This window comes from Phyllobates terribilis, unplaced genomic scaffold, assembly GCF_046119375.1.
Source record: "Phyllobates terribilis strain yellow unplaced genomic scaffold, ASM4611937v1 Scaffold_7__3_contigs__length_470593459, whole genome shotgun sequence".
NCBI lineage: Eukaryota > Metazoa > Chordata > Amphibia > Anura > Dendrobatidae > Phyllobates > Phyllobates terribilis.
The window spans coordinates 257,808,448-257,834,074 of record NW_027362767.1 but is presented as its reverse complement, the minus strand read 5'-3'; the positions used below and the strand labels follow the sequence as shown (position 1 = coordinate 257,834,074).

Below are 25,627 nucleotides of genomic sequence, written 5' to 3'. Positions count from 1 at the left end.
TACAAATACAGACTGGCAGTCACCTAAGAGATTCAGCATCCAAAAAAGTAAGTGTCATGATGGTTATATTACCTGAATTGGTAGGGAGCCGCAAACCGAATTAGACACCAGCGCTGCAGCCCCAACAGTTATAATAATGTCATTTTAAGCTTTTTTGAAAAATAATAAACATCACAAATCAGCAAATTACATGGACATTCTTGGTGTCCCTGTAATCATAACAATCCACACAGCACAGCGATCATATTATTTAGATGGCATAAAAAATGGTGTGATTGATTTTATTTTCTCCATTATACCCATAATAAAATCTAATGCTAAGTCTATGTTCACACATAGTGTAATGCTGCTTTTTTTTACTGCATTTTTTTGCATGTTTTCTGCAGGTGTCCGCACTACAAGTCACAATAACAATTTTCTCTGATTGTTTGCTGCATTTCTTTTAGGCGATTTTTCCCTTTTTTAATGGTTTTTGGTGCACATGTGAATCCACATATTTAATGTTTTTTTTTATTACTATAGAAAAGCTTTGATTCTGAACTTAAAAATGCAATGGCAATTTTTTTTTATTACATGTGTTTTTTTTAGGCTTCACATAGAGGCATATAGAGAAAAAAAAGCACCAACACGGCCTAGTTCAGCAGCGTCATTAGACACGCCGGGGGGCCGGAGTTTTCATGAAATCACTGTGCGGTTTTGGTGCTTTTTTCTCTCTTGTCTTCTATGTGGAGCTTCCAAAAACGCATGTATAAAACAGCAGATACTTTTTTAAGTGCAGAATCAAAACTTTTCTGTACTATAAAAAAACACATTAAAAACGGGGTCTTCACATCTGCATCAAAAACGCATCAAATATTTGCCATGTTGTGCAGCACGTCTCAAGATTTGTCCCTCTTTCTCTTCCGTATAAGCTGGGAGGTAGGCTCATCTGGGAGGTATGATCATCTGGGAGGTATGATCATCTGGGAGGTATGATCATCTGGGAGGTATGCTCTTGTCCACTGATCATCTGGGAGGTATGCTCATCTGGGAGGTATGCTCTTCTGGGAGGTATGCTCTTGTCCACTGATCATCTGGGAGGTATGATCATCTGGGAGGTATGATCATCTGGGAGGTATGCTCTTGTCCACTGATCATCTGGGAGGTAGGCTCATCTGGGAGGTATGATCATCTGGGAGGTATGCTCATCTGGGAGGTATGCTCTTCTGGGAGGTATGCTCTTGTCCACTGATCATCTGGGAGGTATGATCATCTGGGAGGTATGATCATCTGGGAGGTATGCTCTTGTCCACTGATCATCTGGGAGGTAGGCTCATCTGGGAGGTATGATCATCTGGGAGGTATGATCATCTGGGAGGTATGCTCTTGTCCACTGATCATCTGGGAGGTATGATCATCTAAGTTTGCCAAAAGTACTAATATAACAGGTTCATGACCAGCTTTACCGCAGCAGACTTTCGATCTGTGTGCACGGCGGACCACCCACGGACCAATGTAAGTCAACGGCACAGTTCAGATGAAAGTGTTTTCACACGGTCCATTTGAGAAAAAATCGCAGTGTCCACTAGTCAAGTTCGATTTGTGGATGACATTCAATTAGTGAACTCAATGAGTTCTCCCAAAAAAACACAACCCGTATGCGCACCTTCCATATGACATCCAGTTTTTTTATGATCCATTACAAAAATAACACAGGAAACTAAACTGCCCAATTTCTTTTTTTTGCGGACATAAGAAAACAGATGTCATACATATGTCAAAAAATGTAGATACAGATGTAATTTTAGCTCCTAGTAAACACATTATGCATAAAAAGAAATCTTACGTTTCGTCAAGATACAAAAAACAACAACCCTGAAACCAATAAAGATCTCCGTGCCCAATAAACAGCATAAACGGAAAGCATTTACTTTGAAAGAAATCATAAATTGATCTCACATGTGAAGGGTTAATAATTTATTGTATCAACTGTAAAGAACTGCCTAAAATCACAGTTATTATTATTATTAATTTATTCCATGACGCTTTACATGTGAATGAAATAAAACCGTAACAGTAAATATACGAATACCAGTGCAGCATGTACTGACACCTACAAAGGAATCAGCTGTGAATAGGATATCTACTAAGATATACACTGATAAATGATATCATTTGTACCCAGAGCGCCACCTGCCGGTGGAGAAGAGCTGTAAAAGAGAGGGAGCCATTAGGCAGTGCTCCTGGACAGCACCATGTGCATCTCTAGAGGGTTGCAAAATTTTGCTCACCCTCCGTGCAGCTGATGAACTAGATGATTAAAGCAGTCATAGGTTGCTTTGATATCTATAAAAGATAGGAAAAAAACTGTCAATTCAGCTCCCCGCTCCTGATACAGAGATATGAATCCTAGGAACCCTCCAGGGTGGACAGTCTGTGGTCTGGATGCCGTGCACGGAGTATGCACTGGTCCCAACTCCAGGTCAAACAGCTCTCAATAGTCCAAAAGGCAAACTTCTCCGGCACCAAAAGAAATCATAATCATATAGGATAAAAAAAAAAAAGAGTTATCAGAATGTGCACATATAAAAAAAAAAGATAATGCTTACGCGTTTCAGGTTGAGAAACCCTTAATCATGTCTCATGATTAAAGGTTTTTCTCCCTAAAACGTGAAAGTATTATGGGTTTTTTTCACATCTTGCACATTCTGCCAATTTGTCTTATGTGATTAAAGGCTAAGTTTTAACTACTTTCCTTTGGTGCTGGAGAACATCGCCTTTTGGGCCATTGAGAGCTTTGATATCTAGGGGACTCTCCATGGACATTGCACAGGCAACTTAATACTATGGGTCACCACCTTACATGATTGATTCCCCTTTTTTACAAAACACAAGTCTATATGACGAGAGTGGAAAAATGTTCAAAGATAATGACGACTGAGAATTAAATTATCTTCAATGTTTCAACAAGGAGCTCAATCCACTTATTCTTTCCAGCTGCTCATTTTTTCCATCCTTTCTCTTTCTTCTCTTCTGTGTCCATTTTCCCCTAAAAGTCCAGAACCAGAGAGAGTCCAGAGCCAAAACTAAAAAGGTGTGTAAAGATTGGAGGATGTAGTGACATAACAAGCAAACCTCAGGAAATAGATCTATATATTTGGTGAAAATTTCAGAAATGTTCCAAAATTGGTACTGTCCCATCTGCAACTTGTCAGATGGTTTCACCAGATGTTTCTAATAAAAACCTACGCAATATACTGTGATTATTATGGATGAAAGCCATAACTAACATCCCCTGGATACTGCATTTCATGCCCCCTAGATACAGCTTTAGTCTCTAAAGTAGACCCTGGGGACTGTATAATAGTTTATATTGTAGCACAGATCCCGTCCCTCCATCGAGGTGGTATGTCTTTATGGTGGTTACCATCAGTCCATCAAAGGTAAGTGACTGGTCACTATGGGTTGAATTGATGTGGAATTCAGATGACCCATTACACTTTGCAGTTTACTATGGTTAATGAACAAGTTTTAAACTCCCCTTACATATTAAATGTCGGCCGAACTCACAGATATTGATGGATTCAGCAGACAGTCTAATGTGCATGGGAGCCCTGGATATTTTACTGGCGGGGGAAATATCTATCCGGCATGTCAGATTTTGGACTGCTGATCGTATGGTCTTCTGGAATATAATGCACTGCCAGAAGAACACAGGAGAGCCATGTAAGGGAGAGTCGGACAAAAGAGCACTCGTGTATATGGGATAGCTAGCCAAACGAGTGCTCCTGTGTGTGGGAGAGCCAGCAGAAGAAGTGCTCATGTGTGTGGGAGAGCCAGCAGAAGAAGTGCTCCTGTGTGTGGGAGAGCCAGCAGAAGAAGTGCTCCTGTGTGTGGGAGAGCCAGCAGAAGAAGTGCTCATGTGTGTGGGAGAGCCAGCAGAAGAAGTGCTCCTGTGTGTGGGAGAGCCAGCAGAAGAAGTGCTCCTGTGTGTGGGAGAGCCAGCAGAAGAAGTGCTCCTGTGTGTGGGAGAGCCAGCCGGAGAAGTGCTCCAGTGTGTGGGAGATCCAGCTGAATGAGCGCTCCGCTCCGGTGTGTGGAAGAGCCAGCTGAATGAGCACTCCGGTGTGTGGGAGAGCCAGCCGAATGAGTGCTCCGGTGTGTGGGAGAGCCAGCCGGAGAAGTGCTCCTGTGTGTGGGAGAGCCAGCCGAATGAGTGCTCCGGTGTGTGGGAGAGCCAGCCGAATGAGTGCTCCGGTGTGTGGGAGAGCTAGCTGAATGAGTGCTCCGGTGTGTGGGAGAGCTAGCTGAATGAGTGCTCCGGTGTGTGGGAGAGCCAGCTGAATGAGTGCTCCGGTGTGTGGGAGAGCCAGCTGAAGAAGTGCTCCTGTGTGTGGGAGAGCCAGCTGAAGAAGTGCTCCTGTGTGTGGGAGAGCCAGCAGAAGAAGTGCTCCTGTGTGTGGGAGAGCCAGCAGAAGAAGTGCTCCTGTGTGTGGGAGAGCCAGCCGGAGAAGTGCTCCAGTGTGTGGGAGATCCAGCTGAATGAGCGCTCCGCTCCGGTGTGCGGAAGAGCCAGCAGAAGTGCTCCTGTGTGTGGGAGAGCCAGCTGAATGAGTGCTCCGGTGTGTGGGAGAGCCAGCCGAATGAGTGCTCCGGTGTGTGGGAGAGCTAGCTGAAGAAGTGGTCATGTGTGCGGGAGAGACAGCCGAAGGAACGCTCCTGCGTGTGGGAAAGCCAGCCGAATGAGCGCTCCGGTGTGTGGGAGAGCCAGCTGAAGAAGTGGTCATGTGTGCGGGAGAGACAGCCGAAGGAACGCTCCTGCGTGTGGGAAAGCCAGCCGAATGAGCGCTCCGGTGTGTGGGAGAGACAGCCAGCTGAATGAGCAATCATGTATGAGAAAGATGGCCGGACAAACGCTTGCATGTATGGGAGAGATGGCCAAATGAGTGCTCCTGTATATGGGAGAGACGGCCGACCGCTATCTATGCCACGGCCCCACTATCAGTATTTGGTCAGTTTTCAGTCAGTATTTTTTCTCAGGAGTGGGAGCCAAAACCAGGTGTGGAACAATCAGAGAAAAGGTATAATAGAAATAAGTCACCAATTCTGCATTTATCACCCACTCCTGGTTTTGGCTCCCACTCCTGAGAAAAAATACTGACTGAGTACTGACCAAATACTGATAGTGAGGCCGTGGCCTTATGTTGGAATCACACCGGCGTATGGCATCTGATGTGAGCACATTGGATGCGATATGCTAATGACACAGCCCCAGCTCTGCGCGAGTGTGAGCCGAGTGTCTGCGCTCTGATCATCTCGCTTGACAGAATCTCAGCACAGCACCGGAGGAGACTGAAAAGTAATTTCTCCATCTCCTCCATTGCCTGTCTTGGCGTATATCGGACTGCACTGGGATGACATTCACACGCACCCATGGGTGCATGTGAGCCAAGTCTCGCTGCCAATAGCAGCATGTTGAGATTGTTTTCTCATGCCGAATCTGCATGAGGAAATAATCGCTGATCTGCACTGCCCCATAGAATAACACTGGGCCGAGTGCTATCCGATAAAACAGGTGTATGGTGGGCCTTACACTGGTCTTCTTTCAAGGACAGACAACCAATTTGAACACAATTTACAAATAGCCCCCACGAACTTCTCCCCCCTCCACTGTATTGTACTTGGGTTCTTTGCAAATCCATGAAGGTTTCTTTCAGGGCTGTGGAGTTGGAGTCGTGAAGTCTGTGTCCATTTTGGTGGAGTTGGAGTCAGTATAAAATGGACCGACTCCAACTCCTAAAATATATACCGTAATACATTGGGTACAGTAGTTCAATGCAGTATGAGCTGTAAATGTTTTCATAAGAATTTGGGAAAGTTATGAAATGTCCTATAAATGTCGGTTCTATTCCTGATCTAAGGATCTCGGCTTTTAGTTGAGATGAATCTGTGCTGCACTTTATGTACACACTCAGTAGTGAGGCCGGGCTGTGGAGTCGGAGTTGTGGAGTCGGAAGTCAGGGAAATTGAGGAGTCAGTCAGTGGTTTGGCTTACCGACTCCACAGCCCTTGTTTCTGTCACTATGATTACAAGAATATAGCTACAGTGGGGGAAAAAAATATTTAGTCAGCCACCAATTGTGCAAGTTCTCCCACTTAAAAAGATGAGAGAGGCCTGTAACTGACATCATAGGTCGACCTCAACTATGAGAGACTAAATGAGAAAACAAATCCTGAAAATCACATTGTCTGATTTGGAAAGAATTTTTTTTTCAAATTTTGGTGGAAAATGAGTATTTGGTCAATTACAAAAGTTCATCTCAATACTTTGTTATATATCATTTGTTGGCAATGACAGAGGTCAAACGTTTTCTGTAAGTCTTCACAAGGTTGGCACACACTGTTGCTGGTATGTTGGCCCATTCCTCTCTGCAGACTCCTCTAGAGCAGTGATGTTTTGGGGCTGTCGCTGTGCAACACGGACTTTCAACTCCCTCCAAAGGTTTTCTATAGGGTTTAGATCTGGAGACTGGCTAGGCCACTCCAGGACCTTGAAATGCTTTTTAGGAAGCCACTCCTTCGTTGCCCTGGTGGTGTGCTTGGGATCATTGTCATGCTGAAAGACCCAGCCACGTTTCATGTTGAATGCCCTTGCTGATGGAAGGAGGTTTGCACTCAAAATTTCACAATACGTGGCCCCATTCATTCTTTCATGTACACAGATCAGTCATCCTTTTCTCTTGGCAGAGAAACAGCCCCAAAGCATGATGTTGCCACCCCCATGCTTCACAGTAGGTATGGCATTCTTTGGATGCAACTCAGCATTCTTTGTCCTCCAAACACAACGAGTTGTGTTTCTACCAAACAGTTCTACTTTGGTTTCATCTGACCATATGACAGTCTCCCAATACTCTTATGGATCCCATCCCATCTTACTCTTACTCATCCCATCCCTAACCCATCTCTTCAACCTATCACTATCTTCTGGTACTTTCCCCGCTGCCTTCAAACATGCCACAATCACACCCATCCTCAAAAAGCCATCCCTCGACTCAACTGCCTTGTCCAGCTATCGCCCCATATCGCTGCTCCCATTTGCCTCCAAACTCCTTGAGCAACACGTTCACGCTGAACTTTCCTCCCACTTTTCATCTAACTCTCTCTTCAACAACCGACAATCCGGATTCCGCCCCCCCCATTCCACCGAAACCAAAATCACCAATGACTTACTTACAGCCAAAGCTAACAGACAATTCTCTGTACTCCTTCTTCTTGACCTGTCCTCTGCTTTCGATACAGTTGACCACTGCCTCCTCCTACAGATCCTCTCTGCCTTTGGCGTCAAAGACCTTGCCCTATCCTGGATCTCCTCATACCTTTCTAACCACACATTTAGCGTCTACCACTCCCACACTACCTCCTCACCCAGCCCCCTCTCTGTTGGAGTCCCTCAAGGCTCTGTCCTAGGATCCCTACTCTTCTCAATCTATACCCTTTGCCTGGGATAGCTCATAAAATCTCATGGCTTCCAGTACCTGTACGCTGATGACACCCAGATCTACCTCTCTGGCCCAGATGTCACCTCTCTGCTGTCCAGAATCCCAGCATATCTAGCAGCCATATCCTCCTTCTTCTCCTCCCGCTACCTCAAGCTCAATGTGGACAAAACTGAACTCATTATCTTTCCCCCATCTTGCATATCTTTCCCACCTGATCTTTCTATCACAATAAATGACATCACTCTTTCCGCTGTACCGACAATCCGCTGCCTCGGAGTAACCCTTGACTCTTCCCTGTCCTTCAAACCACACATCCAAGCTCTCGCCGCCTCCTGTCGCCTCCAGCTCAAAAATATTTCCAGAATCTGTCCTTTCCTCAACCCTCAATCTACTAAACTGCTTGTGCATGCCCTCATCATCTCCCGCCTCGATTATTGCAACATCCTCCTCTGTGGCCTACCTGCTAACACTCTCGCACCCCTCCAGTCCATCCTCAACTCTGCTGCACGACTAGTTCATCTCTCGCCTCGCTACTCCTCTGCTACCCCCCTTTGCAAATCCCTTCACTGGCTCCCATTCCCCCAGCGTATCCAGTTCAAACTACTAACACTGACCTACAAAGCCATTCATAACCTCTCTCCTCCATACATCTCTGAACTAATCTCCCGATATATTCCCTCACGTAACCTCTGGTCCTCCCAAGACCTCCTTCTTTGCTCCACACTTATTCGTTCCTCACTCAATCGCCTCCAAGATTTCTCCCGAATATCCCCCGTCCTATGGAATTCTGTGCCTCAACATGTCCGATTATCCACCACACCTGGGTCCTTCAGACGAAACCTGAAAACCCATCTCTTCAAACAAGCTTACAGCCTGCCATGACCTTGCTTGCTGCCACCTCAACAACACCGGAGCTACTGCAACCCCCCCCAACCTACTGTCTCCTTCCCCATTCCTGTAGAATGTAAGCCCGCAAGGGCAGGGTCCTCTTCCCTCCGTACTGTTCTATCATTGTTAGTTTGTTTACTGTAAGTGATATCTGTATTTGGTATGTAACCCCTTCTTATGTACAGCACCATGGAATCAATGGCACTATATAAATTAATAATAATAATAATAATAATGGATCATCCAAATGCTCTCAAGCAAACTTTAGACAGGCGCGGGCATGTAATAGCTTAAGCAGGGGGACACGTCTGGCACTGCAGGGTCTGAGTCTCTGGCGGCGTAGTGTGTTACTGATGGTAGCCTGTGTAACGTTGGTCCCAGCTCTCTGCAGGTCATTCACTAGGTCCCCCCGTGTGGTACTGGGATTTTTGCTCACCGTTCTTGAGATCATTTTGACCCCATGGGGTGAGATCTTGTGTGGAGTCCCATTTTCTAATTATTGCTCCCACAGTTGATTTCTTCGCACCAAGCTGCTTGCCTATTGCAGATTCAGTCTTCCCAGCCTGGTGCAGGGCTACAATTTTGTTTCTGTTGTCCTTCGATAGCTCTTTGGTCTTCACCATAGTGGAGTTTGGAGTGTGACTGTTTGAGGTTGCGGACAGGTGTCTTTTATACTGATAACAAGTTCAAACAGGTGCACGTACTACAGGTAATGAGCGGAGGACAGAGGAGCCTCTTAAAGGAGAAGTTACAGGTCTGTGAGAGCCAGAAATCTTGCTCGTTTGTAATTGACCAAATACTGATTTTCCACCAAAATTTGAAAAAAATTCTTTCCAAATCAGACAATGTGATTTTCAGGATTTGTTTTCTCATTTTGTCTCTCATAGTTGAGGTCGACCTATGATGTCAATTACAGGCCTCTCTCATCTTTTTAAGTGGGAGAACTTGCACAATTGGTGGCCGACTAAATACTTTTTTTCCCCACTGTACATGTTACGTTATTCTTGCCGTTAGGTTGGCCATACACTGTCCACACTACCACGCAAGGTTTAATTAGACAAGGGTTCATGTATTCTCAGGATAGTAAGCCGAGGGCAGATACCTCTGGCAGCAGCTTATTTTCCCACCCAAAAGGGGATCAGGCTATTGAAATACAACTGCTCGATCCTTACCTTCCAAAGAGAGAAACTCGATAGGTGTTCCCCTAGGTGTAAGCCCACCTATACACATTGGATGTACTTGGAAATCACTGAAAATAGGTAGCTAATGAGAAGATCCTCCAAATATCATGTCAAATAGAACTGGCCATCACATAGTCATGTGTGTATCACCGAATGCTACTATGTCCTCGAACTGAACCATAAAACTAGAATTGTAGTCAGATCTACAATCAAACTAGTTCTTGATAGCTCACATTTGACCAGCATAACCCCAAAAGAGGCAAATAAAAAAATAACACTAGTGGGAAAGTATACAAGTAAAAAATGTACCCAATCATTAAATACTTGTGTGTCTGTAAATTGATACAGGCAAGTTGCCCTATAAAGAACGCTGATGACTGCGCTATCAATGGATGAAGTCAATGTGTCAAGAGTCACTGAATTTTTTCTTCTGGGTCTTTCTCACGACAAAGACCAGAAGATGACACTCTTTGCAGGTTTTCTTTTGACGTATCTACTGACGCTTCTGGGCAATTCACTAATTATTATTGCTACCAACAACGATCCGAGGCTGAACTATCCCATGTACTTCTTCCTCGGGAACCTCTCCTTTGTCGACATTTGTTTCAGCTCCGTGACAGCTCCACTTATGTTGGCCAACCTTCTCCGGGAGAGGAAGACGATCACCTTTAAAGGATGTATGAGCCAGCTGTTCTTTCTGTTTTGCACGGCCAGCATGGAGTGCTTTGTCCTGGCCATCATGGCGTACGACAGACTGGTTGCCATCAGCAATCCTCTTCGTTACTTTTACATTATGAACAGTAAGAGATGTTTGGGTCTCATCGTGTTGTGTTGGATATTTACCTCGCTACATTCACTTCTACACGTCTGTATCGTTTCTTCCATGAATTTCTGCGGGCCAAACAAGATCCGAGAGCATTTCTGTGACCTACCCCCATTGCTTGCCTTGTCCTGCTCAGATAAGTCACAATATGACCTTTTGGTGTTTACCGAAGGTTCTTTGGTCACAATGAGTCCCTTTATTTTCATAGTCGTCTCATATTGTAGGATCCTCAAAATTATCCTAACGATGCAGTCAACCTCCGGAAGACACCAGACTTTCTCCACATGTTCTTCACATCTAACTTCCGTAGGACTTTTCTTTGGCACAGTCTTTTTCACATATTTCCGTCCTTCCTCATCAAATTCTGTGGAAGACGATAGGTCGGTGACAGTTGTGTACTCCACCCTCACTCCTCTTCTCAACCCTTTTATTTACAGTCTAAGGAACAAGCAAGTTAAGGAGTCTCTGAAGAAGATTTTTTCCCAGATCATCACTCCACCCGTGAGGTCCATATTTGGAGTCAAGCTGTTACTATGATTGTCACAATGAAAAGAAATTCCGGCCAGAAAAAAATAAAGAGGGGAAACTTGCTCATTGTAAACAAAATAAAATTTATTGGAGAAATATGAACATCCTTGAAAGGAGAAGTTACAGTTACTTATGGCAAATCAAACATAAAACCTGAAGCCATAGAGTGGATCCGTCACTTATGCATTCACAGGAGGTGGACATTTTTGTTGGTAAGCTAAAAAGATAATGTTATCCATTGCATAACAGGAATAAAAAGTCTATGGTAGTAGGGAAATGTCCCAGTGACCTCAGCAGACAGCACAACTGCTGCCTCGGAGACATGTTTATGACGGGTCCACGTTAATAATGCTTGCCCAAGCTGTTAATATATCTGTCTAGGAAGATAATACTGTACTTGGGATCGGCAGTGCAAAACTTTTATTTCTTAGGTGGTGGAATTATACATCTTAAAAACAAATAGGACATTTACTCTGCTATGGACGTGCTCCAGTGTATTATACTATGGCACCCACACATCAGAGAGGTCCATCAAAGAGGGGTGCATGGAATGATGCGAAATACATATCTGAGCTAACACATCTAAGTAGCCAAAATAAAGGGCAACTTCATCTGACATATAATATTAAGTATTCATGGTCTTCATTCTTTGGATTATTCTGAGACTTCAAGCTACTAGGTGGCATTAAAAGGCGTGTATTGCTAAGACGGTCCTCTTTAAAGGGGATGCCCACCTTTAAAAACATAATAGAGTTTTATTATATGCAAACTAGATACAATGGTAAGTTCTTAGTATATTACTAATCCTGTACTGATCCTGAGTTACATACTGAATTATACTCCAGAGCTGACCTCACTATTCTGCAGGTGGGGTCACTGTGTACATACATTACTTATCCTGTACTCATTCTGAGTTAAATCTGTATTCTACTCCAGAGCTGCACTCAGTATTCTGCTGGTCTAGTCACTGTGTAGAGACATTACGTTACTTATCCTGTACTGATCCTGAGTCACATCCTGTATTATACTCCAGAGCTGCACTCACTATTCTGATGGTTGTCAATTGAAATAGTCAGACACCTAACAGCTTACTTAAGGGAAATTTGCTACATTAGAAATCAGTATAGTGCCAGGTATAAATACTAACAAGGAGATTTCAGCTCTGAAGCCTGCAAAATTGTTAATTGGAGTATAATACAGGAGGTAACTCCGGATCAGTACAGGATAAGTAATGTAATGCATGTACACAGTGACTGCAGCAGCAGAATAGTGAGTGCAGCTCTGGAGTATAATACAGGAGGTAACTCAGGATCAGTACAGGATAAGTAATGTAATGTATGTACACAGTGACTGCACCAGCAGAATAGTGAGTGCAGCTCTGGAGTATAATACAGGATGTAACTCAGGATCAGTACAGGAAGTGATTTAATTTTATCGGGGGCTTTTGTGTGTGGCCTAATTGTAGGGGGCTCGTGCCAGATGGCTATTAGGCAATGACAAAAAAAATTCTTTCTAGCCAAGGAGAGGACCATTAACATTAACAAGATACTGGCGCATGTTCACGGCTATACACCACTGATAGATCAACACGACTTACAAATCAGACATTTCTGTACAGAATAACAAATATAAAGATATTTATCCTTTATTTAAAAAGCAGCAACTTTTTTTTTGTTTGTTTTTTGTTTATAACGAGAGCTACGGTGAGGAGAGGTCCTAATGTCGGCAAAACGAAAAACAGTCCGACTCTGAAGAGGCTGAAAGGAAGACTAGTCAGACGGGTCCTGGATAAAATATTACATGTAATGACATAAAACCAACTCTCCGAAAAACCTGAAAATTGATAAACGAAGAACTTTATAATATCTGCGGCCCAGCCTCAGTTACGTCCAGTGTAGAAAGAGAAAAATCAATCCGAGTCCAAAGAGCCGTTCCCCTAAAATATCATCTATTCCCTATAAATGTGAGAACAGCTCACATCACAAGACAACACAAAATAATAACAAAAACACTGTAGGCCCAGCTTATAAGACTCCATAGGGACCCCTTGCTCCCTCACAATGACCCCCAGCAATCGTCCTGATGGAAGCATCACTGAAATGAATGGGGAGACCCATCTCGTAAATGAAATGAGTCCCCCCAGCAGCCAGGTCCTCCCCAATGCAACTTTTTGACTCATCTCAATGTCAAAAAATACTAAAAATGGACAGCGCCTTAAAGGGGGACAAGCCCTTTCTTGCTGGTTTTAGGTGATCACCACTGGGCCGGATGCTCGTTTCGCCAACAGTTAACCCTTCACACCTTTCCTAATGCGTGGGCTGTCAGTTTGGTCGAGCATGCATGAGTTTCGAGTGGGAAGGACAGCGTTCGGTCGGTTTCACACAACCACATTTCATGGTTTCAGTACGGACCGGCTGAAGGTCTCCTCACCTGAACGCTACACCCTCATGGGCATATATGCGGCTTTTGAGTTAATAAGGTCCATACATCACGGTCCCTACTCAAGCCATGAAACATGGATGTGTAAAACTGGCCTTATAACCTCTATTTACCGCTCAAAGGATTGAGCATGTCCAATTCAACATGTCCAATCCCTTATATTAATTAGAAGACAAGTTGGTTGACATTACATACACATTAAGTGGGTTGGCAGGTGAAGGTCAGGGTGACCTTCGAGCAATTTGTATGGTCACTTTAACCCCTGGTGATCAGCTTACAGCAGCGGGACTGCTCTGTGACATCTTACTGAGCTCCCCAGATACTGTAAAATTTCCTCATTGGAAGAAGGGAAAGCGGAGTCTTACTACCCCTTTAAGTTAAAGCGGATGTATTAAGATTGCAAGTCAGGATAGGTGATAACTTCTTGATCATTGGGGGTCCTAACGGGGGTCCAGGAGCAGCGGTTGAGCAAGTGCACTGCTGAGACTGTTCTGCTACCTCCGTCAGAAAGCAGGGGCAGTGCACTAACTGAACAAGGGGCTCAGGACCACTGTTCCTGTGATTTGTGGGGGCCCCAGCAATACTAGATACAGCCCCCCTGTGACCCCACATCCTACATATAATATCATGCCTCTAAACAAAATACATGGCTTTTATTTGGTCCCTATGACTGAAGCTGGATGGAAGCTTTAGGCCGATGTATGCTTAGATACACCTACAGCTAAAATCTCCTACACCTCTGGGCTATCGGGAAGCCCACACTAAGAACCGGAGAGCGTGCAGCCCCCCGCTCACTCTTCTTTGGAGATCTACGTGTACACGGAGATGGCAAGTTTTATCGGGAGGCAGGATGTTTAACCATCTTCGTGCCAATCCGCGGCTGCCGGATACACAGGGTTGTCCATACAGGCTCCTTCCTTCTGATCCTGCCGTTCCACAGATAAATTTTCATGAGTAGTCCCTTGTCCCTGAGCGCTGGCCCACCCTTTGCCCCACCGGATTCAGTGATAAATGCCTGATGGCCAGGGCATTGTGCAACATTCGGGGCACCGTTCCTCATACACCAACACCAAACAGTTTGGAGAAGGCGGCCCACTTTTCGGTAGACCTCCGCAAGGACGGTAGGCCTCCAGGTCGCAGATGAGCTCCACAACCTCGTCCACGGTGGTGAGCCGGTTGGGATGCTTGCTGAAGAGTTCGTGGGAGGAGGGGACGGGGTAATTCCTCACTGCAATATTAAAGTGAAGTCCTGGTAGTATGTGGATGATTGTCTCTGCCATGGTGGACGCCCCGGACCTCTGGATTAGATGTAGGGTGGGGCCGGTGGGAGCAAGAACTTCCCAATGAGCTGGTAAGGGGATCTCATTCAGTTCATCCATAAATTCCTGCAGGAGTGGATCCAGATCATTCCTGGCGTAAGAGCCCAGACTGTAGATCTCCATGATCTGCAAAGCAAAAGGAAACACTGAGGGTTTAGTCAAACAGAAGGACGACCATCCTGGGAACCACGGCAGGAGATCATAATGCAGATGTCAGCCTACTGGCACGGCAATACCTGCAGCATCTACCAGTGCCCTCTACCCAAAACCATTCCCACAGCAGCCATTTTTAATTTTTTTTTTACGTTTTCACTTTTTCCTCCACTTCCTTCGAGAGCCCTGATTTTTTTTAAAATGTAATTTTCCCATCAATAGGAGAAAGTCGTATGAGGGCTTGTTTTTATGGGGTCCGTATGACTTTCTGATGATTTTTTTTCATTCCTTTTTTGGGAGGTAGGTGGGAATGCTAAATAATAATAATATTAATAATATTATCAACAGCAATTCTGCCATTTTGATTTTTTTTTTAGTCCCTTTTTGCATTGACCATATTGGATAAATCTTTTTATATATTACTTCAGACAATTACACATGCAGGGATACCAAATATGTTCATTTTAACATTTTTCTATTTACTTTTGGGGTATTAGGTGGTCAAAGGGTAGTTAAATGTATTTTTAATATATTTTTTAATGGTTTATATTAGTTCCCCTTGGGGGACTTGAACGGCAATCCTTTTGATCGTCCCTATGATACACTGCAATACTAGAGTATTGCAGTGTACTGATTAATTACTGATCACCTATGAAGCCCAGCCGCAGGCAGGAGTTATACCATGGCAGACACAGAGGCTTTCAGAAGGACCCTGGCTGCCATATCAACCTATCGGCACTCAATCACTGACTGCAGCAGCCCCACGCCGCACTGCTGGCATCAGTGATGGGAACCAATTGTGCATGTGACCACCGAGCGCCGCGCTGGATCTTCTGCGCATAGACATGCGAAGTCTCACCACGGGAGTATTATCATCCGCCAGCATTACATCATCATCCTCCACCATGAACTCTTCTGATTTCACCGGGCAATGGAGATCCTGTAAAACAAAGTGGGGGGTCGTATAACACGGGAGGACACAGAATAAACTCCACATCGCAAAAGGGCAAGGAATGAAAACGAAGGGCGTACCAGGGGCTGCTCGTCATCGTCGTCATCAATGACAGAGATGATCTCTTCTTCCACCTCTTTGGTGTCCATGCCACCTATGACCCAACCACCACGTGTGCCCTGTAACAATCAATGGGGGCAATGCCAGGCTTCTTTATGCAAGGTGGGCACCCACACGCTCCATGTATTTATGTCATACATATATCGCACATTTCTTACATCAGCAGAAGGGTATCCTCCATTTTTCAGTGCCAGTCGTATCACCGGTATCTTGGGTGGCAACAACTCCACATCTTCATCTAGACACTATGGAGGGAGAAAATACTGTAAAGACCCTTCTAAAGAAAAATACAGTGCACACACTTGCAACTCATTTATTCATTTAATACATCCTCCCGTTCTGTGCATGCAACTCCTATGCAGAACTATGCGTCTTAACCCCTTCATGAATGTTTTTTTTCTCTTTTGCGTTTTCGTTTTTTCCTCCCCTTTTTCCAACAACCATAACATTTTTCTTTTCCGTCCCCATAGCCGTATGTGGACTTGTTTTTTTTTTTTTGCGGGACGAGATGTAGTTTTGAATGGCGCCATTCATTTTACCAAATGATGTACTAAAAGAAGTGGAAAAAAAATTCTCAGCGTGATGAAATTGTGGGGAAAAAAAAGCTGCAATTCCGCCATTGTTTTTTCTTGGGTTTTGCTTTTAAGGCGTTCATTGCACACTAAAATTGACCTGGTAACGCGATTCTCCAGGACAGTGCGATTACGACGACACCAAGGAACAAGTTTTATTACATTTTAGTTATTGGCTAGTTTAAAAAAAAATAAATCAGAAATTTGTAAAAATAAATCAATTTTAGTTTGTGACACCATTTTCTGAGATCAGTACCGTTTCGATCACTTTTTATTGCATGTTTACAAAAATGTGGCAACAGAAAAGCAACAATTGTGGCATTTCTATTTTTTTTTTAACTTATGTACAATAAAGTCTAAATAATTATACATTTTGACAGATTGGACATTTACAGGGGAGGTGATCTATATGTAAGGTGGCTGCCGGACACACAGTACTAAGAGGGATTAATTGGCCATGAGAGGGCCGGGTTTATTGTGAGCAGTTGAAAATTTGGGCGGGACGGCTGTTCACCATATCTCCATCCATGGGTGCGGTTTACATTGTAAAATGGGACCCGTTTGTTTCAAACATGGTCTGTGTGTGGAGGTGCGCAGACCTCCAGGATTGTGTGTCTTCGCTAAAGGACTCAACAGCTGGACTCTAACCCAAGCGGCGAACCCGCACTACTTTGTAAGGACTTTTTACTTTATATTTCACTTTGTGCCAGACATGGCCTGTATTTAAGTTTTCCTGTGACGCGGTTCATGTGGAGTGAAATAAACCAGCCGCACTTTTAAATAGAAACAGATCCTGTGATACCTCATATCACTCCCCAGTGAGTAGCATTGTTACATTTGGTGTTAGACATGAGGGCAGCGTTTCCAGGGAACACATGTGACTGCTACATAGGTACCGCATTGTCTTTGGTGAAGGCGGCTATAAGCCAGGAAGCAATGTCAGACAGCATAGAGGACCTGATTAAACACCTGGTGCAAGACCAGCAGCAACAGCTCCTTCAGCAGCAACAACAGCTGGCACAACAGGAGACAAATAAGCTGTTTATGCCACAGCTCCAGCAGCAGAAACCTCAGTAGCACAAGCAACAGCAACAGCAGTAGCACAGGCAACAGCAGTAGCACAGGCAACAGCAGTAGCACAGGCAACAGCAGTAGCACAGGCAACAGCAGTAGCACAGGCAACAGCAGTAGCACAGGCAACAGCAGTAGCACAGGCAACAGCAGTAGCACAGGCAACAGAAGTTTGAACTACTCATAGAGGCGGGTTTTGGCACGGCGGCAGCTCTGACTCCAAGGTCAGCTGATGATTTTTCAATCCGGAAAGGGGTGAGGAGAGCCTTACAGAAAATGATCCTGGGTGACAATATAGAGGCCTTTTTAACCGTTTTTGAAAGGGTCGCTGAGAGAGAGAAACTCCTGCCAGAGCAGTGGGCGGAAGTCCTGGCGCCATACTTAACGGGGGAGCCACAAAAGGTCTACTATGATTTAGTCTTACAGGACGCCAAAGAATATGCAAAATTGAAAACGGAAATTTTGGCGTGCTTGGGAGTGACAATGTCTGTCAGGGCACAACGGGTCCACTGCTGGGCATATCACTGTGACAAACCCCCTCACTCCCAAATGTTTGATCTACTGCATCTCATCTAAAAATGGTTACAGCCGGAGTTCCCTACACCAGCGCAGAAGGTAGAACAAGTTGTAATGGACCAGGTTGTACACTACCTTCTGAGCTCGACACAGACTTGGATTGCCCAGAGATCAGGCTGGTAACTATGGTAAACATCGGGTTACTAGGGGCACACGCGCTCCTAGTAACCTGTTGTTTATCATAGTTACCACTCTGCTACGGTGAGCGGGAGGTTACCGCTCACTTTAGCAGGCTCGTAACTATGATAAACAACGGGTTACTAGGAGCGCGTGTGCCCCTAGTAACCCGATGTTTATCATGGTTACCAACCTGATCGCTGCTCCCGCTGGTCACACACAGCGATGTGTGCTGACCAGCGGGAGAGCAACGACCAAAAAATGGTCCAGGACACTTTGCAGCGATCAGCGACCTCACAGCAGGGGCCTGATCGCTGCAAAGTGTCACACATAGCGACATCGCTGGTGAGGTCGCTGTTGCGTCACCAAAACCGTGACACAGCAGCGATCTCGCTATGTGAGACGGGGGCTTTATTGTACTAAAGTGAGGGAGGAGATAGTGGAGCAATTGTTGGTACCAGGACCCTATAGACAGAGGGTGTTGGACATGGCCCATTCCCATGTCCTGGGTGGCCATCCGTTTGTGGACAAAACCCAAGAACGGTTCACTCTGAGGTTTTATTGGCCCGGAAGTCACCGAGAAATCCTAAGGTATTGCAAGTCCTGTCCCTCCTGCCAGATAACTGCTCCCACCTCTCACTTCCGAAATCCTCTCGTGCCGCTACTCATCATAGAGGTGACATTTGAGCGAATTGCCATGGACCTGGTCAGCCCCCTGGTTAAGTTTGCTCGTGGGCATCTATATATTGGTTGTCCTCAACTATGCTACGTGGTCCCAAAAGCAGTTAGTTCCTTTGAGAAACTCCTCCAAAAAGTATAGCCAGCGAGTTGGTACACATCTTTTCCCGGACAGTAATACTGAGGGAGATCCTGACTGACCAAGGAACACCCTATATGAGTAAGGTGATGAGGAAAGACCTTCCAAATTACACAACTGAAGACGTCAGTTTACCATCCACAGTCATTGTGGAAAGGTTTATTAAAACCTTAAAGAGTATACTTAAGAAAGTCATAGAAAAGGACAGACGAGACTGGGACTGTCTCTTACCATATCTGTTATTCTCTATCTGGCAGGTTTCACAAGCTTTTACCCGATTCTCTCTGTTTGAACGCTTGTATGGCCAACATCCGCGGGGTCTTCTTGATATTGCGAAGGAAACCTGGGAAGCCAAAGTCATGCCCCACCGAAGCATCATTGAGTACATCATCCAGATGCAAGAGAGTTGCAATGGTAATGCCTATAGTAAAGGAACATCTCCTCAAGGCACAAGAGGCTCAATCCTGCGTGTACAACGGGTCAGCCAGGGTGAGGCAGTTCAGTCCAGGAGACCAAGTCCTCGTGCTTATTCCCACGGTAGAGAGTAAGTTTTTTGCCAAATGGCAAGGCCCGTGTGAGGTGGTAGAGAAGAAGAGTGAAGAGTACTACAAGGTTCATCAACCGGGAAGACGAAAGTCATACCAGGTCTACCACTTCAATCTTATCAAGGCATGGCAAGTCAGGGACCCCGTTGAAACTCCATGTTTGCTGGTGAAGCTATAAGGGAACATTGAAGGTGTCACATTAATAGAGACGCTATCAAAGGCCCAAAAACAGCATTGTCTGAAATTGCTGCAGCAGAACCGGGACCTGTTCTCAGATTTACCGGGGTGTAAAAATGTCATAGAACACGATGTTCTGACAGAACCCCATGTGCGGGTGAGTGTGAAGCCCTACTAAATTCCTGAGGCCCAGGGAGAACTGATCTCCAAGGAAGTGAAGAGTATGCTGAATCTCGGAGTCATTGAGGAATCTAAGAGCAGGAGGTCTAGCCCCCATTGTCCTTGTTCCAAAACCCAATGCAGAATGGAGATTCTGTAATGATTATCGGAAGCTGAATGAAGTTTCCAAATTCGGCGTTTATCCGATGTCGCGTGTCCAAGAGTCGATCGAGAGACTTGGGCCAGCAAGGTATATAACCACCTTGGATCTAACAAAGGGATATTGGCAAATCCCCAAGTCACAAGAAGCCAAGGAAAAGACGGATTTCTCTACGCCTGACGGTTGCTTCCAATATGTCCGGATGCCGTTCGAACTGCAGGGAGCTCCGGACACCTTCCAGGGGGCCATGGACCGGATCCTCGCACCCCATAAGAATTACGCTGCAGCATATCTGGACAATATTGTAATCTTCAGCCCATATTGGGGAAGTCATCTGGGAAATGTCCAGGAGGTGTTTTATGCTGTCAGGAAGGCAGGGTTTTCCATACATCAAAAAAATGTGCCATGGGGAAAGAAGAGGCCAAATACCTTGGATATGTAGTAGGTAGAGGCAAAAACAAATACCAGATCAGTAAAATGGACACAATCTAGAGATGGCTGAATCTACTCTCAAAGAAGCAAGTTATGGCCTTTCTGGGAATCATAGAGTACTACAGGAAGTTCCTTCCAAACTTTGCCATGATGGCAGCACCCCTGACCAACCTCCTTAAAGGGACAAAATCAGTTATGGCCAAATGAACTTCGGAGGTGGAGACAGCCTTTCAAGAACTGAAAGTGGCTCTGTGTAAACAGCCGATCCTGGCAGCCCCCAACTTTAAGAAAATATTTGTACTCCAGATGGACGCCTCAGAAGTCTGATTAGGAGCGGTCCTTTCTCAGGATATACATGGAGAGGAGCACCTTGTTCTCTACCAGTGTAGGAAACTGTTCGCATGTCAGAATCCCTCTCAAGAATCCAGTGTCTAGTGGTAGAAGGTGCCAAGCCCCAAGGCTTAATGCAGAGGTATGGAAGGTGGCTGTCGGAGACATAGTGGATGGGAGATATGTATCACAGAGGTGGATGTCATCTGTGATGTACACCTGGAGTAATGCTCTAGTACACATAGTACTAAGAGGGGTTAATTGGCCATGACAGGGCCAGGTTTATCGTGAGCAGCTGAAGAGTTGGGCGGGATGGCTGTTCACCATATCTCCATCCCTGGGTGTGGTTCACATTGTAAAATGGGACCTGCTTGTTTCACACATGGTCTGTGTCCAGAGGTGCGCAGACCTCCAGGATTGTGAACCTTTGCTAAAAGACTAAACAGCTGGACTCTAGCCCAAGCGGCCAAACCCGCACTACTATATGGACTACTTTATGTTTCACTTTGTGCCGGACAAGGGCTGCATTTAAGTTTTCCTGTGATGCGGTTCATGTGGAGTGAAATAAACCAGCCAAACTTTTAAATAGAAACGGTTCATGTGATACCTCATCCCACACTCAAGTAAGTAGCATGCATGTATATGGATATAAAAGTTCAAACTTTTTTTTTTTTTCTTTTAAACTAGTGAAAGGGGGAGTGGAAATTTTAATTTTCTTTTTTTAAAAAAAAGAACAAAAAAAAAAAAACAACCTTTCTTTTACTTTAAACTATTAGGAAGACTGGTTTGGTTGCATACACTACACACAGTACACCACAGTATTGCAGTGTATGGTTAAAGTGACGTTCTCACTTTAGGACCAAAGGGACCAACATAGCAGCGAATGGGGACCCCTCTGTAGCCCCCTTTTGCCTTGATGACCCGTTGGGACCTTACAATCGCATCACAAAAAAATGTGGTGGTTGGAGGCATGGAGGGGGGGTGAAGCCAAGGTCATTTAAATGCTGCTGTCAGAGTAGCAGCGATCTGAGCTGTCTCCAGTTGTAGTTACAGAACAGAGCCACTATGTGCGCAGCGCCTGAGCCCGCGCCATACATGCGCACCCCAACTGTGACATAAGGGAAGGGGTTAATAATTACCAGCTGCCGTCACGTGTTACTCTGCTGCTTCTGATAATCGGGCAGAGAACAGATGATGTGGAGTAACACATGACTACAACGGGGATGTGGAAGATTTGCTTGCAGTTTGTAACCATGGAGACACATAGCTCTGCACAGGAAGCTGCATACAGAAAACGGTAAGCGATTTCTATATCGAGACTGTTCACAATCCTGCAATACTTTGTCTTTTAGACACAGTGGAGCGATGCATCAGTTGCAGAAGTATCATACTGACTGGGCTGCCATACTTACCACGGCTTCGGTGTTCTCGACAGCCTCGGCCGCCTCTTTCTGTATCCGCTCCAGCAGTATTGGGTGATTGGACGATTTCAGGTATAGCGGTATGTTCTTCTCCTAAGATACAAAGCGGCACAAGCTCCGTAAAGAAAGGGGGCACAGTGCATTTACTGCAAGTATCACCCACCCTATCCACACAAACCACAGCGGGCAAAAATAGCATGGGATGGTCGGCCATGGGTCACACAGACAACTCAAATCATGAACTTTCTAAAATGGCAACTCCTTGCTGTGCTAGAGAACTGGTAGCGAGATCCCAAAGTACTGCAGGGCTCAGGCTGTTTTATGGTGGCCTCTAGTCAGCACACCTATTGAACCTAAAGTCGTATTTTATAGATCCGTCCTGAGGAATGGCTATTTAAGCAATTGCTTAGCTATGATTAGAAATCCACAGCTGCTCCGCATCATAAATCTTTGGGATCGGTGCCGTTGTAGAGGAGGCGCACGCCGGTACAGACTGCCCCAAGTGTCCCCTCTGATCATGGAAGCTTACGGGGAAAGATTATTACAATAGGTAAAAGTCCAGAAAGTTAGAAATTTAGAAAGAATTTCCAATATAAGGGTTTAAGCTGAGGAGACAGGACGTGAACCCACCACTGCGAAACGCAGGCACTGCCGCCAGCGACACTTCTGCCGCTTGAGATTGCGGCCACCGAATTTGGGCTTGTCTTGGCAGAAGTCACATACGCCACAGTCCAAGTTCTTAAGGCAGGCCTCGCACTCCCCACATTTCCGGTTCTTGCGGCGGCCTGCCAGCTGCGAACATAGGAGGAGGGGTGAAGAGGAAGAAAAGATCAGGTGCTCGGCAGAAAAGAGGGGGCACAGTGATGAAAGGCTGGAGCAGGAGAGGAGTATGTGGAGGATGGAAGGGTCCTACGAGGACAGGGGGAAGGGCTGCAAGATCTGCGGGGGGGCATGCAGGTGATTAGAGATGGAGCTTCTGCAAGCAGCAACCAATGCAGCATGGAAGCAGCAGGAAAAAGGGCTCGGGGGCATTCACACCAGCTCGGCCCCCTCGTCACACACCTGTCCTTTCATCCCAAGTCTCGGCTTCACTTTTATTTTCTTTTTCTGGAAAAAAAAGAAAAGAAAAATATTTGTCAACTGCAATCAATCAGATCTCTGCGTCTATTGTCAAAGCCCAGTTATCTGATTGGCCGAACAATGCAGATCAGGCTTTTTAACCCCTTCTCCACATAGGATGTGCTGGTATGTATGGAGCCTGCTACTGCAGCGATCAAAGCTGGGCTAGGCTCCGATTCCTGCCATTAACCTCTTAAATGCCGCTGTCAATCGCCGACAGTGGCAATTAAGGAGCGCTTGTTCCTGTGAACTTAGAGGCCACCCCACGATGCAATCATGGGGTCTTACTTGGATGCTATGGATGTATTGGACCTATAGGCCTCCCCCCATGTTGTTATTCCGTTATTCCTGTGAAAGTCAGGACGAGCCGGTGTAAAAAAGGGAAAGTAATGTTTTTAAAAGACACATATATATATATATATATATCCAAAAATGACAAAGGCAGAACTCCATAGTCCAATAGGATACCACATTTGGTATCACTGTACTCGTACTGACCAAGAAAATCCAGTTTCCAAGTAGTTTTATTCTGCATATTAGACGCAGTAAAAACAAAGCCCAAAAACAATGGCGGAAATGCAGTTTTTTTTCACTGCACTTGGGATTTCTTTTCCTGATTTTTCTATATTTTATATGGAAAAATGAATGTCACTCAAAATTACAAATCATCCTGAAAAAAAACAAGCCCTCACACAGCTATCTGCACAGGAAAGAAAAAGTTATGGAAGAAGGGGAGGAAAAAACACTAAGGCTATGTGCCCACGATGCAGAAATGCTGCAGATTTTTTCCGCTTCTCCCTGGCAGGAAAAACACATGTGGATTGTACATGCGGATTGTACATGTGGATTGTACATGCGGATTGTACATGTGGATTGTACATGTGGATTGTACATGCGTTTTCCTGCCATGTAGAAGCGTTTGTGAAGCGTTCTTCACATGCATTTCTGCATGCGGGTTATCAAGCGCTTTCCAGGCGATTTTAGCATCACTTGGAAAGTGCTTGACAACTTGGTCACACTATATAAATCCACGCAACAGGCATGGATTTATATAGTGTGACCAAGAAATAGTTAAAAAAATACTATTATATACTATTATATTATACTTACCTTCCGATGGCCCCCGGTATTATCTCCGCTCCATCCGGTCTCTGGTATGGGTCGCGGTGGTGTTTAAGGACCTGCGGTGACGTCATTGAGTCATGTGACAGGTCATGCGACCGCCGACATCAGCGGTCGCGTGACCTGTCACATGACTAAATGACGTCATGGCAGGTCCTTCACACCACCGCGAGCCGTACAAGAGAACGGACGCATCACTAAGGAGACCGGGGGACATTGGAAGGTAAGTATAATCTTTATTTATTATTTTCAATTCTTTTTTTTACAGGTTCTATCGTACCCGAGTCTGGAGGAGAGTCTCCTCTTCTCCAAACCCTGGTACCATCTGCACATTGAACCGTGTAATATCCACATGTGCAGATGCAGATCTCACGCGGTCCAATGCAAGTCAATGGCGGCAATTACACTGCGCGTCCGCAAAATTAATGGACATGCTGCGTATTTTTCCGCAATGATAATCCGCAGCGGAAATTTCCGCAGCATGTGTACAGCACATGCGTATTATCATTGGGGACCATGGGGCACATATTACCAAGCGTTTTTTAAGCATTTTTGCTGCGGAAATTTCGCAGAAAAAACTCTTGAAAAACGCATAGTGGGCACATAGCCAAATGCAAAAACCTTTCAGCCCAACAGAGGCCACTACAGGAGAAATGAGGTATTACACTCCGGCTATACACAGGGCCGAGTCTGCCGTTCGCTCTTTCCTCCTGTACCATGTATGTACTAATATCCTGCTGGGAGCTGTAGTCCACCACGGCACTAGAGAATAGCCCTCACCTTATTGTGACACCGTCGCCTTACACACTTCCCTTTAATCTTGCGACCCGGGTTCTGCATTCTTCTGATGCACAGCGAGCAGACGCCGCAGTTTTCTGCCGTGCAGCAGCCCGGACAGTGGCCGCAGTTTCCTCTCTGTTGAGCCAGATGATAAAAGCAGCCGTTAGCGCCCTCTGTGGGTGAACAGCTGCATCATCACGTTGTGCAGGTCAGAAGATACATACCAGGTTCAACTTCTTCGTCAACTTTTTGAACATGGGAGGTTTGATCTTTTGTTTCTATGCAAAGACGAAAACAGGAAATTCAATGCAATGATGGAGGGCGCAGACACAGCGCCACCCTCACTCG

The 25,627-nt window shown here is 45.3% G+C and overlaps 2 protein-coding genes across 6 annotated transcripts in view; one reads left to right on the top strand and one right to left on the bottom strand.

Annotated features, from left to right (window-relative positions):
• Positions 1 to 9,935: 9,935 nt before the first annotated feature.
• On the top strand, positions 9,936 to 10,907 carry LOC141155485 (olfactory receptor 1f45-like). The gene has a single exon (XM_073642352.1). The coding sequence runs from the start codon at positions 9,936 to 9,938 to the stop codon at positions 10,905 to 10,907; it is 972 nt and encodes a 323-aa protein (XP_073498453.1).
• Positions 10,908 to 10,961: 54 nt separating this feature from the next.
• Positions 10,962 to 25,627, bottom strand: part of LOC141154473 (methyl-CpG-binding domain protein 1-like) — a 32,614-nt gene continuing 17,948 nt past the window's right edge. For 2 of the 5 annotated variants that reach the window (XM_073640442.1, XM_073640441.1), the window contains exons 9-17: positions 25,504 to 25,557; positions 25,280 to 25,414; positions 23,321 to 23,365; positions 22,889 to 23,050; positions 22,250 to 22,351; positions 16,040 to 16,126; positions 15,842 to 15,940; positions 15,669 to 15,749; positions 10,962 to 14,782 (exon numbers count right to left, since the gene is read on the bottom strand). In XM_073640442.1, coding sequence (XP_073496543.1) covers positions 14,339 to 14,782; positions 15,669 to 15,749; positions 15,842 to 15,940; positions 16,040 to 16,126; positions 22,250 to 22,351; positions 22,889 to 23,050; positions 23,321 to 23,365; positions 25,280 to 25,414; positions 25,504 to 25,557 — 1,209 coding nt within the window. In that variant the 3' untranslated portion in view covers positions 10,962 to 14,338. The remainder of the gene's footprint in view (positions 14,783 to 15,668; positions 15,750 to 15,841; positions 15,941 to 16,039; positions 16,127 to 22,249; positions 22,352 to 22,888; positions 23,051 to 23,320; positions 23,366 to 25,279; positions 25,415 to 25,503; positions 25,558 to 25,627) is intronic. The other 3 variants (XM_073640443.1, XM_073640444.1, XM_073640445.1) reach the window with 3 other exon arrangements.